Below are 19,715 nucleotides of genomic sequence, written 5' to 3' on the forward strand. Positions count from 1 at the left end.
TGAAGGTAGTATTCCAATGTAAAGCCAAATTGCAGAGAGGGTCTCCCGACCAAAGAACCAAGGAAGGAATCATTCCACTCACCACCACAAGCCCAACTCAGGATCCAGGGAAAAGGTCTCCTCCTCCAGTCTGGCTCACAGACACAGAGAGAATGACTGAATCCTTCAGCTGGCCTTTTGAAAATTTTCTCAATGTCACTTTCTGTCACTCACCCACTTTATGGAAACCAATAACAGTCTTTCAATTTGCCTAGCACTGCCCAAGTGCTTGGAGGTGGGGGGGCGGGGAGGGGGGGAGATACAGTGACCTTTGGAAGTATGAGATTACTCCAGTACGTGACTTGGGAACTCTCTTCCTTAGGGTCAAATAGGGGTACTTTAAACTCTCCATTTCTTTACTTAAAAATATCAAGGAGAGTTAATCCTATATTCACAAGAAACTGATGATTTGGCTATTCTGATCAATACAGTGATCTAAGACAATTCCAAATGACTTATGATGAAAAAAAAAATACTTTCAGCTTCCAGAGAAACATCTGACAGTGTCTGAATGTAGACCAAAGAATATTTTTTCATTTACTCTTTTTCTTGTCTTTTTTGTTGTTGTTTCAAAGTGGCTAATATGGAAATTACATAATTTTTACATAATTTTTTACATAATTTCATATGTACATAGGACATCACATTTCTTGCCTTCACAATGGGTGGGGAATGGGTAGGAGGGTGGGAACTCAAAATTCTTTTTAAAAGACTGTTATAAGGAAAAATATGAAGAATTTGGAGTTTTGTAAGGAGTTTTGAGATTTCCATTCCATTGAGGTACTGGGGGAAATTGGCAAATAGATTTTATTCACCTACTATCTTGCAAAAGGTATAAAATACAGGGTCCTCATTTTTTGTAGATGCCTTTACTGGATGGGTAGAGGCATTGTCCAACAGAACAGAAAAAGATAGGATGTAACAAAAGCCCTTCTTAATGAGGTAATTCCTAGGGGTGGCTTTCCCAGATCACATTATCAAAGTGATAATGGTCTTGCCTTCATCTCACAGATTATTCCTGATTGCTAATGCTTTAGGCATAACCTACTACCCTTCATTCCACCTGGCATCCTCAGTACTAAGGAAAGGTAAATACAGAATCAGATCCTGAAAAAGACCCTTACCCAACTCTTTGAGGATGAGGAAGAAAGCCTGATTGTTTCCATGTACTCCCCATTGGGCTTACTTGAATTAGAATAACCCCTTGAGTTAATTTGGGGCTTAGTCCCTTTGAACTTCATGGCAGATCTTTCCTCACCACTGACTTCCTCTTGGACCCAGAAACACATACTCTTACACAGTTTTCTAAATACTTTGGGCTTATTCACCAAGACCTTCCCTAAGCCTTCATTTGGCTTGTGGGTGTGCAGGGGTGTGCAGGAAACCCAACACCCGACCCAACCAGGGGGCCTTATGTATCTGAAAACATGGAAAACTGAGAGACTAAACCAAGTAGCACCTCTATAGGGAGTTAACCCCGTGGAGTTATTCTATTGCTATAAAGGGGATTTAGGAAAGTAAAGGTTTAAGGAAGGGAACACACAAGTATATAAATAATTTTATTAACAAAAGGGAAGGGGATGGCAGGAGATGATGGACCAACTGACTATTACCCACCCAGAACTCAATAAGATTTGTACTGGAAGCTTAACCTAACTAAATTAAAACTAAACTAAAAGGTAATTAAAAGATAAAGTCCAAAGAAGGGCCCAGATTCTCACACACTTCCAGAGTCCTTGGTAGGGTCACACTGAAGAAATTCAGTTGTATGGTCCTTACAAGATCCAAGGGAGGGAGAAGGTTCACACCCAAATCACTTCTGTCTACCAGAATCAATGGGGAACTCAACTCAGCCTTTTTTCTTGAGGATAATCCAAGGCAGGCAGCAGCTTCAAAGATGATTCATTGAGGGAACCTCCCAGACTCACAGCCTCTGGGTCTGAAATCCCAGCTTTAGAGAGAGGCAGTTGTAAGCTACCCAACCCATAGAATCTTGACCTAGCCAGCTCTGAAGAATCTTGGTTTGAGGGCAGTCAATCAACTTTGCAAATTCTTTAGCTGCAATATCCACACCCACAGCCATAAAACTGAAGAGGCAGAATATGAGGACTCGGGTCTCTCCCATTCAAATCTTTGTTTCCTCCCCCCCCCCATCCCTACCCCCACCCTGCTTGGACAGAAAAAAAGAGGATGCAGATTGTTGTGACCAGAGGAAGATCTCAGGTAAGTGCAGAAGAGGTCAACAAAAAGGAAATGAATTCTATTAAAACTAGCAATGTTGATGATCATGAGTTTTACTTAGCTATTTAGTCTCCTTAGGAGCAGGGGTCTAGGTCAGAGAAAGGGTTTTTCCCTTTTCCACTATCTCCTTTGAGAGACCCGAGGAAGTAGATCTGAACCCCTTTACTTTCAGAGTTCTAGATAAAGAGAGGCAGTTGGAAAGTTCTGGGTCCAGTCTCTGACTTCCTCAGGGGTCCTTGCCTCTATCTCTGGCTTGCATGGGAGCAGTTGGCTGGATCTTTGTCTGACAGCCAAAGAAGCTTTTAGAGACTTTAGATACTGTTTACTTTAGAGTGGAGAAATACAGACAGTTTAGAATGATTCTGATTTACAGAGAGCTTTTCCCTTCAGACCCACAGGGGAGGCTAAAGAGCAGTTAAAGAGCAGTTTGGAGCAACTGTCAGAAGCCTTTTCTTCTCTGACTGAGGGAGGCAAAGGAGCTGCATTCAGCATCTCTACACAGAGAACCTGACCTTTTGAGTTTCATAAATTGCGTTAAGGAAATAGGCTAGAAAGTTAGAGGTTAAATCTTTAGTCAGTGAGAGTAGATTAAATCAAGCCTGCTTGCAGGCCAGAAGAAAACTGTGAGGACTCAGTTTTGGGGGTGGGGGGGTATTTAGATTTTTGAGTATAAGGATTAATAGATTTCCCATCATATTCCTAACTCCTGGTTTCTATCCTTCTATTCCTCTCCCTCTCTCTACAAGGAATGAATAGATGTTGGATTAAACTGCCTCCATCGTCCATCTACCACCTGCAAATCAGATTAACCTCTGACAGCTTCAGCTGATTATACTAACCGGCCATTACCATTTTCTTACTAATATTGAATACTCTATGTGCTTAATTATACTTATTACAGCTTCTAATGTGAGTGAAATATCCAGTCCATATGAGCAAGGTTTTGATCAATAAATAAGCAGTTATAGTGAACCAAAAGTGCTTTTAGATCCTCAGAATCTCATTCCCCAGAAGAGGGAAATGACAATGTTGAATTATTTCATAGTCCACAAAGGAAGTGAGAAGTACAATTTTTAATTTTGAGAATTTTTGAATTTTATTTAAACAAAATTTGAAACTGGAATTTTCATGAATGAATTTTTAACATCTAAATTTATCAATGGTGATCTAATATGTGCCTGGCAAGCATTTTTTAAAATGTTGTTTTGGTTTTACACTAGGATACTCACTTGGAATTTTTATTTAATATTCACTGATATTTCTTTTTAATTTATTTCCACAAATGGTGAATGGGGTCATTTCTAGGTTTGTAAACCTTCATAACCTGTGTTGTGTTTTTTACTTTTATGTGTATTTCTATATAGCCTATATCCTTTTTTTCTTATTTTAACAGCACAACACAATTACTTTGTTATTGTTAGGCGTACTGTATTAGCTTAACAGATATGGCTTATCAATTTCTAGTTGCTACAAATGGATTTTAATACAAACAATAAGATGTCAGAGGCGAGCAAATGAGGTTACCTTTGCATAGTGTTCAGAGCACCAGTATCGAGTAATTTCTAAGGACCAAAAGAACATTTCAATCAGGCCAAAATAACTGAATGTCTAGTGTGGCTGGCAGCAGAATTTAGCCCTCTAAATGCTTATGAGTAAGTATCTGAAGAGTCAATCAGTTCCTGTTGGAGAATTTGGTTACAGGTTTCCACGTTCTCTTTTCCAGCCAAGAAAACTGTTGGAGAACCTGTCTATTGCCAGGGAGACTTCTGCAAAAGGAGAAGGTTGCTGAGGTCTACATCAGAGCCATAGGGCTTGAAAGACTCAATAAACTGTGGGAAACGGGGGATATAAAGTCAATGTTTATCAGGAGCATGCTGGGAGAAGCCTATCTATGATCATCAAGAATGAAGGGAGAAAAAAAACTGCTGAGCAAATTGGAAAACAGTAAGGGAGAGATTAGATTTCAATCAACTTCCCTTACTCCACACCAAGATAAATTCAGAATGGGTAAATGACTTAAATATAAAGAAATAAACTATAAGTAAATTAGGTGAACATAGGATATTATACCTGTCAGATCTATGGGAAAGGAAAGAATTTAAGACCAAGTAAGAGAAAGCATTACAAAATATAAAATGATTAATTTTGATTACATTAAATTAAAAAGGGTTTGTACAAACAAAACCAATGCAACCAAAATAAGGGAAGCAACAAATGGGGAGGGAGGGGAATCTTTATAACAGAAGCCTCTGACAAATTTAAAATAATTCCTCAAATTTGTATGGAGATAAACCAATTGTACAAAAAATCAGGCCATTCCCCAATTGATGAATAGGTCAAATAAGTTTTACAAATAAACATCAATAAAGGAGAGGAAGAAGTCTCTTTGAGCAGAATGGAATTAATTCCCCTGGGTGAGAGGAGGTATAGGATTTAGGTCTTGGTGAGTGAAGCTGAGAAGAGGGATTTCAGTACTGACTGTTCCCTAAGGGGCTCTGAAAAAAGGTCCCTCAGTTTTGGTGTGAGATCAAGTATTGGACAGGAAAATCTTCCTATGTACACACATTTGTTTTGTATCACATTTTGGTTCCGTCTCCTAATACTGTAACCATTTACATTATTCTTATATCCATTATGGTGATAGGTGAACAGGGATCTTTCATGTTACTATTGCAGTTGTTTTGGGGGCTTTGAACTGTGCCATAGGAGACAGCAGACTGCATCAATAAATGTTGTGTGGGTGATGACTGCTCCATTGACTTGCCTTTCCCCCATTTCTCTCTCCCTCTCCTTACCCCTCTCTATTCCCTGAATCACAACAATTTTGAAGAATATTATGAATATTGAAGCAGCAGAGGGTTTGACAGGATTGAATCCAATTCTGAGAAAAGCTCTAGTGTGAGGTAAATGCTATCAAAGAGCATTGAATGTTACAAAGAAAGCTTAGAAGCCATGAAGAGTCAATCCATGCAGCAAACTTCACCATGATCATATTTTGAGAAATTGCCACAGCAGCCATCACCCTGAGCAGTGAGCAGCCAGCAGCCTTGAGGCAAGACCCTCCACCAGCCAAAAGATGACAACTGGCTTAAGGCTCAGGTGATAGTTAGCATTTGTAAATTAAGGCACATACATTGGTGTTTAGATATAATGCTACTGCACATTTAATAGACTAGAGAATGGTGTAAACATGACTTTCACATGCGCTGGGAAACTTGCTACATTGGCTTTATTTGGTGATCTGGAACCAAACCTGTAGCATCTCAGAGGTCTGCTTGCACATACATGTGCAGTGCAGAGAACGAGAAGGACCAGGTCATTTCCTTTGGATTTCATAGTAAATAGGGTCTAATGTCATTGAGGATTTAGACTTGCAGATGATTTCTGGGCTTTGAAGTTCAGAGAAACATTGGCTTCTTCTTCAATCTGCCAGGCACAGTGGGGGATCAGTGGAGGCTATATTGCACAGAGAAGGAAGGTATCATCCCCTGGGGCCCTTCCCACTTGGTAATTGTCAACACTCTCAAGGCTGTAAAAGGCTGTACACATCTAGTATAAATGATATCTGAAGTCTAGATGTCCTCTAAGCTTCTCCCTGGCTAGTGGCCATCCAACCTATTCCTGAAGACCTTCAGTAACAGGGAGCTCACTACTCCTGAGAGAGCCACCAAACTTTTGAATAATTGTTTACTTTTAAAGGAGGTAGTCAATGAATGCTGTTTGCCTCAGTTTTCTCATCTGTAAAAGAAGCTGGAGAAGGGAATAACAAAACACTTCCGTACTTTTGTAAAGAAACACCAAATAGGGTCTTGAAGACACAGACCCGTCTGAAATAACTGAACAATAAGTTTTCCTTTTTTGAAAGGGAAATTTTGTGATTCTGAACCATACTGTCTATCTCAGTCACATTCTTCCTTTGGCTCCTCTTGTTTGGGACATCCTCCTGGAGGGGGGCAGGGACTGAGTCATTTTTCTGTAGCTCTAGTCCAGAGCCTAGGGACTTTATATTGAGGAAATGGGTGAAAACTATTGTGGGATAGAGGTGAATGGCCTGGTGTGGCCCAGGTCAGTTAGATGAATGAATGAATGCACCTGTGGACTGATAAGAAGAGGATCAGTGACGTGGGAAGTAGGGAAGGGAGGAAGCTTCCTGTTAGCCCAGTGATACTTATCAGTTTCCTGGCCAGTCAAATGAAGATAATGCTTATGCTTTGGAACCCAATAAGATGTTATATTGCTTAGTAGACTTTAAAGTGCTGGGTGTATGGAAACTCTTCTAGTGAGTATCATCTCATTTCTGTGTCTAGAGGATTACCCAGTTTGGGCTAATAGATTCCCTTGAAGTAAGGGATAAAGCTGACCTCATTTGGTGAGCCATTGATGTGGAATGACCTGGGGAAGCAGAAGGGCTGCAGTTGGAAACCAACAGGGGCAGAGCCAAGATGGCAGCATAGCAGGAGCTTTTCTCAATATCCTTCTAACCAATCATTACAAAGCATCTCAAAAGGACAGAAATCAGAACGAGAGGAGTAAGGGCTTCTCCCACTGGACACAGTGTGAAAGGTAGGCAGTAAGTGAGGATTCCTATGCTGTAAGGGGGAGAAACTGCTCAAATCAAACTACTAGTTGACCATGTCTCCCCCTTCCCCCACCTACCTGCTGAGCCATAGTTAAAGCCAGGGCTAGGAAAATTTCCAAATTATCAAAGGCTGATTAAAAACACCACAGAATACCCCTGAGGGCTATGCCTGGCCTTGGCAGTGAGACTCAAAGCTGAATAACACTCAGCCAAAGGAGAGGTGAAGATCATAAATTTTGGGGAAAACCCATGTTGCATTTGACAATCCAGCAGGCAACAACTGAGGAAGATGGACTTAGGACAAAATGCCTTGAAGCATGAACTACACACACACACACAAATCACAGATCTACCTGACACCACTCAGGCCTCTGAAAGGGAAGGAAAGATAGTCCAAGGCAAAGTCCTTGAGAGAGAAGCTAGGAAAGCAATGACAACGGACAGGCAAGAATCCCAATCCTCCAGGAGAAAAAGGAGTAAACAACAGCAAAAACAGCTCTTGACACTGGAAAAAATTTTATGGAGAAAAATAGCAAACTAAGAATATCTGTCCTATACAGTGGATAGAAGGAGTCCACATCTTCCTCATCCTCATTTCTTGTCCTGGGGCCCAGGATTCTCACATTAAAAAAATCCTTAACTTCTGTTTTAGAATATATATTAAATGTTGGTTCTAAAGCAGAAGAGTAGTAAGGGCTTGAGAATTGGGGGTAAGTGGAATGCCCAGGGTAACATAGATAGCAAGTGTCTAAGAATATATTTGAAGCCAGGACCTCCTGTCTCCAGACATGGCCCCTCTATCCACTGAGCCTTTTCACCTAGTTGCTAGGAAAAGAGAAATCAGGAAAAGGAGAAAGCTGTGGGAGAGACCTGAGAACTGGAGAGTTACCACAATCCTCAGAAAGAAATGCTTCCTCAGTGTTCCCATTCCTGCACAGTCCAGCAACCTTAGCACCAGATGACTGGCATGGAGAGGTGCTTTATTAGCCTATTTCAGATGTCCTACACTACATAAACTCTTCATGTGTTTCTGATTTCCCTTTAGACAGATTCCTTAGTAGCAGTTTCCAGTCAAGGAACAGGGAATGAAGATCCCAGAACTTCCATAGGAAAGTTCATTAAAGGAAGATCTTCCCATCTCACATATAGTGACAAAAACAAGGGAGGGAAAGTAAGGGTGAGAATATGGTTCCTCTACTGCAAGTCTCACTTGGCCAGGTTGAGATGGACGGCTCTTGCCACTCTGGGACTCAGAATAGGGAGAATCTTTTGCTCTTTCTAGGGCTGGGAGGGAACAAGCCCAAGTCCCTTTTGTAAGTTAGGTAAAGGGTTAACCTGACCCTTGGAAATCAAAGGCTCCCAAGGGAGAAAGGCACAGAAATGGAAACTGGAGGAGTCTTTCACAGATTTTCAGAGAAGAGGTCATTTACCATTGAGATGTGCATGTATAGACAAACCCTCAGAGAAAGGAAGTTGAAACCAAAGAGGGGGGAAACTAATCCCACAGGAACTGCCCCCCTGGGAGTTGCCAGGCAAACTGAGGTACTATGATTGGTTCCTGAGATGTGATGGGGAGACCTAGTGGGTGGAGAAAACTGCTTATAAGATTACCCAAGGAGCTTCTCCTGCTCTTCTCTCTCTCTCTCTCTCTCTCTCTCTCTCTCTCTCTCTCTCTCTCTCTCTCTCTCTCTCTCTCTCTCTCTCTCTCTCTCTCTCTCTCTCTCTCTCTCTCTCTCTCTCTCTCTCTCTCTCTCTCTCTCTCTTTCTCTCTCTCAGGTGTAGGTGGTTAGCTGCAATACATCAAATAGTAAATAGGGTATTCAGCTAATCAACTCACGACCTTCTTTCCTACATTTCCCTTTCTTTCCTATCACTACTTTTATGAAATAAATCTATTCAAGCTACTACCAGCCTCATAATTTAATTTTAATTATTGCCATGTGACGACCACAAAAGTTTGACATGTACTTTCATTTGTTCAGTATTTTTACATTTTACTCTCACTAAACTATTATTAATTAAGTGTTAGTAGTTAATTTAGATTGGCTAAAAAACATGAAGATGCTGACCAGACCCAGTAATCAAGACTGATCAAAGCTACAACCTCACTACAGAAAACATTGGATTGGTGAGAAATGGTTAAGTATTGGGGAAGGGAAGCAAGCTTAACTTTTGCTTTTTTCCCCAAATAGAGCCAGGTTTGGGGATTAAGCTCTAATTAATGATTAAATGACAGCTAGGAGGTATAGTGGATGGAAATTGGAGTCAGGAAACTCATCATTCTGAGTTCAAATCTGGCCTCAGACATTGACTAGCTGTTTGAGGCTAGGAAAGTCACATCATCCTGTTTGCCTCAATTTCATCATCTGTAAAATAAGCTGGACAAGGAAATGGCAAACCCCTCCAGGATCTCTGCTAAGAAATGGAGTCAGGAAAAGTTGGACATATGACTTAATAATGACTTCATGAAGATAGTCTCCTCACACACAAGGGTTTTGCTTTCCATCACCATTTGCCTCTATGATTCTAGTTCAGCCCTCTGAGGTCATACAGAACACTTCTAATTCCTCTTCCATATAAGAGTCCAGAAAATTGCTATCAGGCCCCTCCCCAAAGGTTTCTATTCCTTTTTCTAATATGTAGTTCCCTCAATCGATCTTCAGAGACCCCAGACCCCTCAACAAACTGGCTGAACACTCTCAAGTTCACTGATGCCCCTTGTAAATTGTGTCATCTAGAACTAAATACAAAACTCCAAGTGCCATCTGATAGTACGGAAGGATGGCTATCTCCTTGTTCTTGGAAGTGGACATCCTTAAGACTGCATTGGTGGGTGAGGTAACTGTGTAGCTCAATGCATTGAGAACCAGGCCTATATATCAAAGGTTCTGGGATCAAATCTGACCTCAAATACTTTCTAGCTATATGACCCTGGGTCAGTCACTTAACCTCTATTGCATAGTATTGATTTTAAGGCTGATAGGTAAGGGTTAAAAAAAGTTTGCATGATGTTTTTTTCAAGTGCCCTGTTACCTTTCCAATTGATAATAAGTTGGTGGTTCTCTCAATCATCCCCACGGTCTCTTTATGCAATCTAACATGGTATTAAAAGTCTGTTTCCAATTTCTTCTTTTTAAAATCAACCATCCCGCATTACTTCAACTTTTTTCTATGACATGGGTACCAGTCACTGCCCCATCAAGGCCGATGCTTTTTGGTGATTTGGACTTTTTGTACTCAAGGATAGGACCTGGTATCAATCCCCAATATCATTCATCTTATCACATTCCATCTACTGTGCCAGCTTCCTGAGCTACTTCTGCATCATATCTGCTTCTACCATCCCTATCCTCCCAATTTTTTCTTTATTTCCTTTCCTTCCAGTTTCAAAATAATGCTTTCTGCTTGTCTCTAGAATCAGTAGAACATTTGTGAATTTGAAAACTCTTACCCCCTAATCAGACCATTCTTTAGAAGATCTGATTTAGCTATTTCCTGATCAATAACAATGGAGATACTTGGAATAACAGAATCAGGTCTTGAAAACTCTACATTCTCCACTCTTTTTAGTTTAACATGATTAGGAAGGTCTGCATCAAACCCAAGATTTAATTATCTGAGGAAATGGCCTTCAACAGACATGTACAAAAAAAAATGACAGACCTTTGGGCTGTCCTAAGTCAAGCTAAGTGATCACTGGTACAGATGAGATGCAGGAAAGTGATGTAAAACTGACTATATAAGGCACGTCACTTCCTCTTTCCTCCGTTTTCCCTGAAGAGACAACTCAGGATGGCAGTGTGCTAGGCGTTCCTACATCTTGGTGTGGTGATGGCTATTGTCTGAGTTCAGTGGTGAGTTTTCTCTGAAGCTGATTTCAGGTTCAGGCATCTTGGCTTAGCCCTTTCCCTTTGCAATTCAAGCCTGACTCTTTCCTTCATACTCCAAAACCTTATCTCCTCATCTCTCCCCTCACACTAGCCAAGGGGAAGGGAAGGGGAGAGAAAGCCGATTCTTTTCCTTCTTCCTTCTCCTTAATTTCCTCCACTATCAATTAAAACAACATAAAATTTCCAGCTGACTTGGGTTTTTCACTACATTTTATAAATAAAATCCTTGATGACAAAAATAATATTACATTCAGTCTCAGCCATAATTTTACCCTTTACACATTAATGGTAAACGTTTACAAAGTGCTTTACAGATATTCTTTCATTTGATCCAAGTCACTCATAGAAACACGAAACAGAATGAGTTCAAGAACAGAAACTTCAGAACATTTGTCTGAACTGAGACAGAAGGAAAAGAGTAGGACCTAGAGGGTAATTTATACAATAATAACAGTGTTCTGAAGGCAAATAACTTGGAAAGCCTTGGGACCTCTGATCACTTCAGTGACCATTGTATTTAATAGGTACTCTATTAAGTCTGACCACTCTCCAAATCTACAGTCCAAAGGTCAGAAGAATTCCTAGGTAGGCTGATACAGGGTCCTAGTTCCAACCTTGTCAGACCAGATTCCATACCAGGTCACATGTTTAATTAAACTCATCCTCTTTGATCTTGTAGTTGTCAGATGAGCCAATGTTAAATTTTTGCCATGTCACATGATGATTAGCTACCTCCAATTCCCCATTCCTTGATCCCCCAATAAAAAATAGATGAAATAAGGTTATTCACTCTCTCTCTCTACCACCATCAGAGGAGCACACAGGCTGGATCCCAAGCTCTTTAAGCTGTGTCTCTGAGTCTTTCTTCCTTTATTATATTCCCTCTTTCTCTATATTCCCTTTGCCCATTTTCCCTCACTTTCTAACTATCCTCAGGTATCCACCTAAGAATATATTAATTTGTGGCTTCATGCAGTCACAACCCATACTTTTCCTACTTAGTGGTAGAAGGTAGAAGGGGGACAGAAAATAGATTTTGATTAATTGGAAAAAATTAAATTAACAAAAAGCTCTTTTAGACCACAGGTGTCAAATACATAGCCTGCAACATTCCCAGGTGCTGCCTGAACAAGGTGAAAAGGTAATTGGGAAATAGTTAACAAAAGCAAAATAACACACAGATAATTTCATTACTAAATTGAAATGTGTGCTTTAAGCATCCTTATGTACAGATTTAGGCCAACAAAAAAATAATCCCTCCTCTAAAGTATATGCTGTTGGTGTCTGACTTTCCCAAGGTCACTTCCCCATTTCACAATTATATCTCTCCCCCCTGCTCTCCATTCAGAATATCCCCAGAGTCAGGCACAGGAAGTTGGGATACCCCTAAGGTTTGTAACAATAAAACTCCATGAAATAAAAGGAAACTAAGGCCAAATATGATCTCTCTGTGGTCCTGCTCCCCATTAATGTGATTATGGAAGTGGAGGGTCTGTCATCTCTACACAAGAGAGTCAGAGCAGTGAATTACTTGGGTACCAGGACTTTTACTGTGGACCCAATTACCGGATGCTAAAGCCAATAGATGAGGACCAGGTTTCATAGTAGCATGCTTCCATGTGACATTTTATTCCACAAAGAGGAAAAATATAAGTGCAATGGTGAATCTCTGTGTGGGGAAGGAGACAAAGTTTAAATTCTCCTTTCCATCTCAAGAATTTCCCTGCCAAGGGGGATCAAGGCCAGCCCCATTGCATGACCATAGCTTATACACCAACCAAGAATAGAAACTCTCTGTGAATCCGCAGCCCCAAGGGAAAGGGACTGAAGGAAAGAGTATGTGGCAGTCATTGAACCTACAGCCCTAGAAGGTGGAAGACAAAGAAGGTTGTATGTCACTGGGATAGAAGAGAATAATACAATATCAATAACAAGAATGATGAAGTCAACTCACATGCTTTTAGTAACTTTCATGAAAAAAGTATTTTCTCCACATAGAATCCTATTATATAGAGAGCAAATGATTATCCATTTTTCCAGATAAAGAAACTGAGGCTGTGAAAGGAGGAGACACACTTACTACATAGATAGTAGACAGAAAAGGAAGGATTCTATCCAAGTTTCATGATTCTGAGCACAGAACTCCTTTTACCACAATGCATTGTGCCATGGGACCAGGGGAGAAGAATGACACATGTGTATTTCTCCCATGCCAGGGAAAGAGAAAGCCCAACAAGAAGGTGGGGGCCCAAAGCAGTTACTCACCATAGATTATAATAGTCTTGCTTGAAGTGCGCGTCAAGCCAGTGAGTGAGTTGGATGCACTACAGGTATAGGTGCCAGCATCACTCAGGGATGCAATAATAGAAAATGTGGCTGAGCTGCTGACCCTTTGTCCATTCTGTAGCCAAATGAATTGGGCTGGTGGGTTAGAATCAGCAGAACAGTTAAAGATAATATTTGCCCCAGTAGGGTACACATCTGGTGTTCGGACAATTGTGGCATAATCTGGGCCATCTGTAGGAAAGACAAGGATTCCATATTGAGATTATGGAAGAAAGAAGGGGCATCTCCTGTTTTGTAACACATCACCCAGAACCACTGTTACCCTGATCCTCCTTTGAGCTGGGAAATTCACAGCTCCTCCTCTCCTTTTCTAGTTTGGATCTGAACTTGGAAGATCTTAGGACATCCTCCAGCTCAGCACCCTGGATGGCCACCCTCCACCAGAAAGCATGACAAGGCCAATTTGGGCTCCCTAAAGACTAAGGGGGTTGGGAACCTCAGAGCCTACCTCTTTAGCTCTCAGAGAAGGGACTGAATTAGCCTGGCCTCTGGGAACACCCCACCAGGCTATAAGCAGGCACTATATAGGAAGAGGCAATATACTCACAGGTAACATCCAGTATGAATGGATCACTCATACTACTAAACAATGCATTCTCAATTCCACACACATAAGGCCCTTGGTTATCCCTTCTTGTGAGCCTGGGGAGAGTGAGTATCCTATTATCCCGGGACAGCTGTATCCTGCTACCAACTGGGGCAAGTCCATTTATGAACCACTGGTAAGCTTCAATTTGACCCGTAGCCTGGCATGTCATTGAGAAGTCCTTGGTCTCCACTGCAGTATTGTTGGAGATGAGAATGGTTGGTTTGGACAGTGGAGCTGTGCAGAGAATAGACAGAAAATGACTGTGTTGGTTCTTTTTCTTACCTTATAACCAAATAAGTGGTTTGGAAGTGGGCTCTCTAAGACCTTGGCAAGGCTGGAGGCCAGACACGAAGAATCTGTGATTTCAATGGCAAAGACACCTCTTTCTCTTGTGTAGATCACAAATCCTTCATCTTCAGTTCCTGTGGCTAACAAAAATCATTCACATGTAGCTCAAGACCCGGGTGCTCAATCTTTCTGGGAGGAGGCAAACTGGTCCAGGGATGACAGACCCCTTCATCCAGTATCTGGGCTTGGATTTGATGAATCCTTGCCAGCTTGGCAGAGCCATGTGAAGATTAAATTTGATTCTCCCCTGATTATATCAATGAAATTACTTAACTCTTATAGCATTTAAAAATATGATTTCTCTGCTAGAATATTATATTTTATGAAGTTTATTAAAGATTAAGAATTTAAGAAAATACAAGTAAGAAAGCACATGCCAAGGAGAACCGAAAGGCCCATTCAATTTCACTTACATCATGAGAGACGCGTCTGCTTGGAAGCGGAAGTAGAAAGAGGGAACGAGAAGAAGGGGGAGTCCGTTTTAAAAACCCCTCTCTCCTCTCGGCTCAGGTGATGACCTCACCCAAGATTATGGGGAACTGTGGGAGCTTCCAAGGATTCCTGGGAATTGAATCCAGGGTTCAAATCTCCATTTTTACATTCTCCCCTGATTGTGAAGAATAAATTGTAACCCATTTCTATTTATAGATTTTAATCACCAAAAGTATAAACACCCTACTTCAAAGTTAAGTATGGAGATCTGCCCATTTTAGATCTAATCACCAAAAGTGCAAATATCCCACTTAATTATGAAGTGTGAAGTCTGTGACCCATGTGTGTGGTAGTGGGTGACAAATCAGAATTGACTGACTGCCTGCTGGGCAGTCCTAGAGCAGGAATTCAACTATGCTTGGTAGATGTGGAATTAGGGGAAAGCACAGGAAGTGACACAAGAGAAAGTGTCTTTAAAAGTAGCTGTTACTTCTTGTAAAAGTCAATACGTCATTCTTTGATCTGCTGACTGGACCTGAGACCCAGTTTCTGAGTGGACTGAGTGAAAAGTTGACTCAACTGCTGGTTTTTTTCTGAAGACACCAGCCTCAGGAAAGACCTATCCTCTTGAGAATGGCTCCCTGGGCATTGGCTACAAGGGCCAAGGTCCCTCAGGCTAGGAAATAATTCTTTCTGCCCACCGGCCAACAGCAGATTAGGGTTTAGGCTAGAAAGCCTTCCTTATCCCCTGTGATTTCTTACTTCACTCTTTCTACATTCTGTAATAAATTGTAAATAAATCTCTCTGGAATGAATTAAATTCCTGGTGACCACATTCTATTAAATATAACGTCCAACCCTCTTTTATATATAAACCCCTTGCCCCCCTTACAATTTATTGGCAGAACATGTCAGTTGTGATGAAATGCCCTCCATCTTTCTAACTTTCCTAAACTTTTCCTTTACTTTGGTGACTATCCCTAAGTCAGCATTTAATAGCTTATTTTGAATCTACACAAATCAGCTGTGCAGGTAAATGCAATTCTTTTCTTTTCCCCACTTAAAAACAAATATAGCACAGCTGCTTTTAATCTTTCCTTCTGTACACTGAGGCTCCACCTGGAGAAAGAGTCTATCCTTTAACTACTGTTGCCTTGTCTCTTAATTAGCTGTGAGGGCAAAAACCTGTGAGGAAAAAGCTTTCACACCCTGACTTTAACTCTTAGCTAGTAGTTCCATCTACTGACTAAAACTAATGATTTCATGGAGACAATTGGAAAAGAATTGAAATATTTAACAAATAGGATTGATAAACAGAAAAAAAAGGCATGATTCTCAACCAATGGCACTTGACCCTCTCCAAGAATCTAACTATGGATCCATTTCCTGCCACTTCTGTGAGAAGAAGGGCCACAAAATGATAGACTGTAGAAATGTATTCAAGGCAATCAGAAATAATAACTATAGAAATAACTAAAATGCATCTATCATTCAGTTTTACTATTTTACTGTCATCTCTAACAATTGTAACTTCCTCTTAGAAAAATACAATATTGTATGTACTTTTAGCTAGAAGATATTAAGATAGTTATATTTAAATGATAAATTGGGGAAGTGGGTCTCCCAAAGGATCACAGGGGGTTATTGTGTCAAGGAAGTTCATCCCCTCCACTTCCTGTGTAGCTTGACCTGTCCATAAAATATTCCTGACATTACACAGTTGCACAAGGTTTTGCATCTGTGAACCTGCCGTATATCAATAAAAGCCAAGGCTTTGGGTTTGAGGGGAGAGAGAAGCAAGAAGAGAACAAAGAAGTAAGAAGCAGGAACAGAGTAGGCAGGTAACAGGGGAAGAAGGAAGGGACTTCCAGAGTAGGAACCATGTGGTCAGATTACGTAGAGGAATAATTGTCTACCCTTTCTAATAAACTTTATAAAATATATATCTGGGTAGAAATATTATTTCAATTCTTACATTGTGAAATAGGGAAAATGCTAAATTAAAATGTGAGCTTTAGAGATCCTTATGTACAGATTTAGGCCAATGAAAATCATCCCTCCTGTAAAGTACATACTGTTGGTGTCTGACATTCCCAAGGTCACTTCCCCACCTCAAGATTCTATCTCTTCCCACTGCTATCTACTCAGAATATCCCCAGAGACAGGGACAGGAAGTTGGGATAACCCTAAGGTTTGTAACAATAAAGCTGAATGAAATAAAAGTAAACTAAGGCCAGAGATGATTTCTCTATGGTTCTGCTACACACTAGTGTGATTAGGGGAATGGAGAGTCAGACCAGTGAATTAATTGGGGAGCATGGATTATACTGTGGACCAAGAACCAGGTTTCATAGCAGCCATGCTTCCATGTGATATTTTATGCCACAAAGAGGAAAAAAATAGGTGCAATGGTGAATCTCTATGTGGGAAAAGAGACAAAGTTTAAATTTTCCTTTCCAACTCCAGAATTTCCCTGCCAAAGGGGATCAAGGCCTGACCCATTGCATGAACGTAGCTTATACTCCAACCAGGACTAGAAACACTCTTTGGGTCCATAGCACCAAGGGAAATGGACTGAAAGAGTATGGGGGCAGTCATTGAAGCTGCAGTCCTAGAAGTTAGGAATCAAATAATGTTGCATGTCACCAAGCCAGAAGAGAATAATACAATATCAATAACAAGGATGACAACAACAACTCAAATGCTTTTTGTACCTACCATGTAAAAAGGACTTTCTTCACATAGAATCCTATTATATACAGAGAAAAATATTATCCATTTTCCCAGGTGAAGAAACTGAGGCTGTGAAAGGAGGAGACACACTTACTACACAGATAGTATACAGAAAAGGAAGAATTCTATCCAAGTTTCATGATTCTGAGCTCAGGGCTCTTTCAATCACAATGCATTGTGCCATGGAACCAGGGGGGCAGAATATCTTATGTCTATTTTTCTCATGCCAGGGAAAGAGAGAGCCTAATGGGTCCCAGTCCAGATACTCACCATAGATTCTAAGAGTCTTGCTTGCGGTGCGCGTCAAGCCAGTTAATGAGTTGGATGCAGTACAGGTATAGGTGCCAGCATCACCCACGGATGCAATAATAGAAAATATGGATGAATTTCTGATCTGTTGTCCTTTGTATAACCAAGTGAATTGGGCTGGTGGGTTAGAATCAGCAGAACAGTTAAAGATAATATTTGCCCCAGTAGGGTACACATCTGGTGTTCGGACAATTGTGGCATTATCTGGGCCATCTGTAGGAAAGAGAAGGTTTACATATTGAGATTATGGAAGAAAGAAGGGGCATCTCCTGTTTTGTAACACATCACCCAGAACCACTGTTTCCCTGATCCTCCTTTGAGCTGGGAAATTCACAGCTCCTCCTCTCCTTTTCTAGTTTGGATCTGAACTTGGAAGATCTTAGGACATCCTCCAGCTCAGCACCCTGGATGGCCACCCTCCACCAGAAAGCATGACAAGGCCAATTTGGGCTCCCAAAAGACTAAGGGGGTTGGGAACCTCAGAGCCTACCTCTTTAGCTCTCAGAGAAGGGACTGAATTAGCCTGGCCTCTGGGAACACCCCACCAGACTATAAGCAGGCACTATATAGGAAGAGGCAATATACTCACAGGTAACATCCAGTAGGAATGGATCACTCCTACTGCTAAAGAATGGGTTCTCAATTCCACACACATAAGGCCCTTGGTTATCCCTTCTTGTGAGCCTGGGGAGAGTGAGTGTCCTCTTATCCCGGGACAGCTGTATCCTGCTACCAACTGGGGCAAGTCCATTTATGAACCACTGGTAAGCTTCAATTTGACCCGTAGCCTGGCATGTCATTGAGAAGTCCTTGGTCTCCACTGCAGTATTGTTGGAGATGAGAATGGTTGGTTTGGACAGTGGAGCTGTGCAGAGAATAGACAGAAAATGACTGTGTTGGTTCTTTTTCTTACCTTATAACCAAATAAGTGGTTTGGAAGTGGGCTCTCTAAGACCTTGGCAAGGCTGGAGGCCAGACACCAAGAATCTGTGATTTCAATGGCAAAGACACCTCTTTCTCTTGTGTAGATCACAAATCCTTCATCTTCAGTTCCTGTGGCTAACAGAAATCATTCACATGTAGCTCAAGACCCGGGTGCTCAATCTTTCTGGGAGGAGGCAAACTGGTCCAGGGATGACAGACCCCTTCATCCAGTATCTGGGCTTGGATTTGAATCCTTGCCAGCTTGGCAGAGCCATGTGAAGATTAAATTTGATTCTCCCCTGATTATATCAATGAAATTACTTAACACTTATAGCATTTAAAAATATGATTTCTCTGCTAGAATATTATATTTTATGAAGTTTATTAAAGATTAAGAATTTAAGAAAATACAAGTAAGAAAGCACATGCCAAGGAGAACCGAAAGGCCCATTCAATTTCACTTACATCATGAGAGACGCGTCTGCTTGGAAGCGGAAGTAGAAAGAGGGAACGAGAAGAAGGGGGAGTCCATTTTAAAAATCCCTCTCTCCTCTCGGCTCAGGTGATGACCTCACCCAAGATTATGGGGAACTGTGGGAGCTTCCAAGGATTCCTGGGAATTGAATCCAGGGTTCAAATCTCCATTTTTACATTCTCCCCTGATTGTGAAGAATAAATTGTAACCCATTTCTATTTATAGATTTTAATCACCAAAAGTATAAACACCCTACTTCAAAGTTAAGTATGGAAATCTGCCCATTTTAGATCTAATCACCAAAAGTGCAAATATCCCACTTAATTATGAAGTGTGAAGTCTGTGACCCATGTGTGTGGTAGTGCGTGACAAATCAGAATTGACTGACTGCCTGCTGGGCAGTCCTAGAGCAGGAATTCAACTATTCTTGGTAGATGTGGAATTAGGGGAAAGCACAGGAAGTGACACAAGAGAAAGTGTCTTTAAAAGTAGCTGTTACTTCTTGTAAAAGTCAATACTTCATTCTTTGATCTGCTGACTGGACCTGAGACCCTGTTTCTGAGTGGACTGAGTGAAAAGCTGACTCAACTGCTGGTTTTTTTCTGAAGACACCAGCCTCAGGAAAGACCTATCCTCTTGAGAATGGCTCCCTGGGCATTGGCTACAAGGGCCAAGGTCCCTCAGGCTAGGAAATAATTCTTTCTGCCCACCGGCCAACAGCAGATTAGGGTTTAGGCTAGAAAGCCTTCCTTATCCCCTGTGATTTCTTACTTCACTCTTTCTACATTCTGTAAGTAAATTGTAAATAAA

General features: G+C 41.0%; 1 protein-coding gene across 1 annotated transcript in view; it reads right to left on the reverse strand.

The window, feature by feature from the left end:
• LOC103092368 (uncharacterized) overlaps positions 1–19,715 on the reverse strand; it is a 1,666,349-nt gene that overhangs the window by 690,351 nt on the left and 956,283 nt on the right. Inside the window, exons 68-71 of the mRNA XM_056825346.1 lie at positions 18,096–18,371; positions 17,468–17,719; positions 13,643–13,918; positions 13,015–13,266 (exon numbers count right to left, since the gene is read on the reverse strand). Coding sequence (XP_056681324.1) covers positions 13,015–13,266; positions 13,643–13,918; positions 17,468–17,719; positions 18,096–18,371 — 1,056 coding nt within the window. The remainder of the gene's footprint in view (positions 1–13,014; positions 13,267–13,642; positions 13,919–17,467; positions 17,720–18,095; positions 18,372–19,715) is intronic.

Source organism: Monodelphis domestica, chromosome 4 (genome assembly GCF_027887165.1).
Source record: "Monodelphis domestica isolate mMonDom1 chromosome 4, mMonDom1.pri, whole genome shotgun sequence".
Lineage (NCBI taxonomy): Eukaryota > Metazoa > Chordata > Mammalia > Didelphimorphia > Didelphidae > Monodelphis > Monodelphis domestica.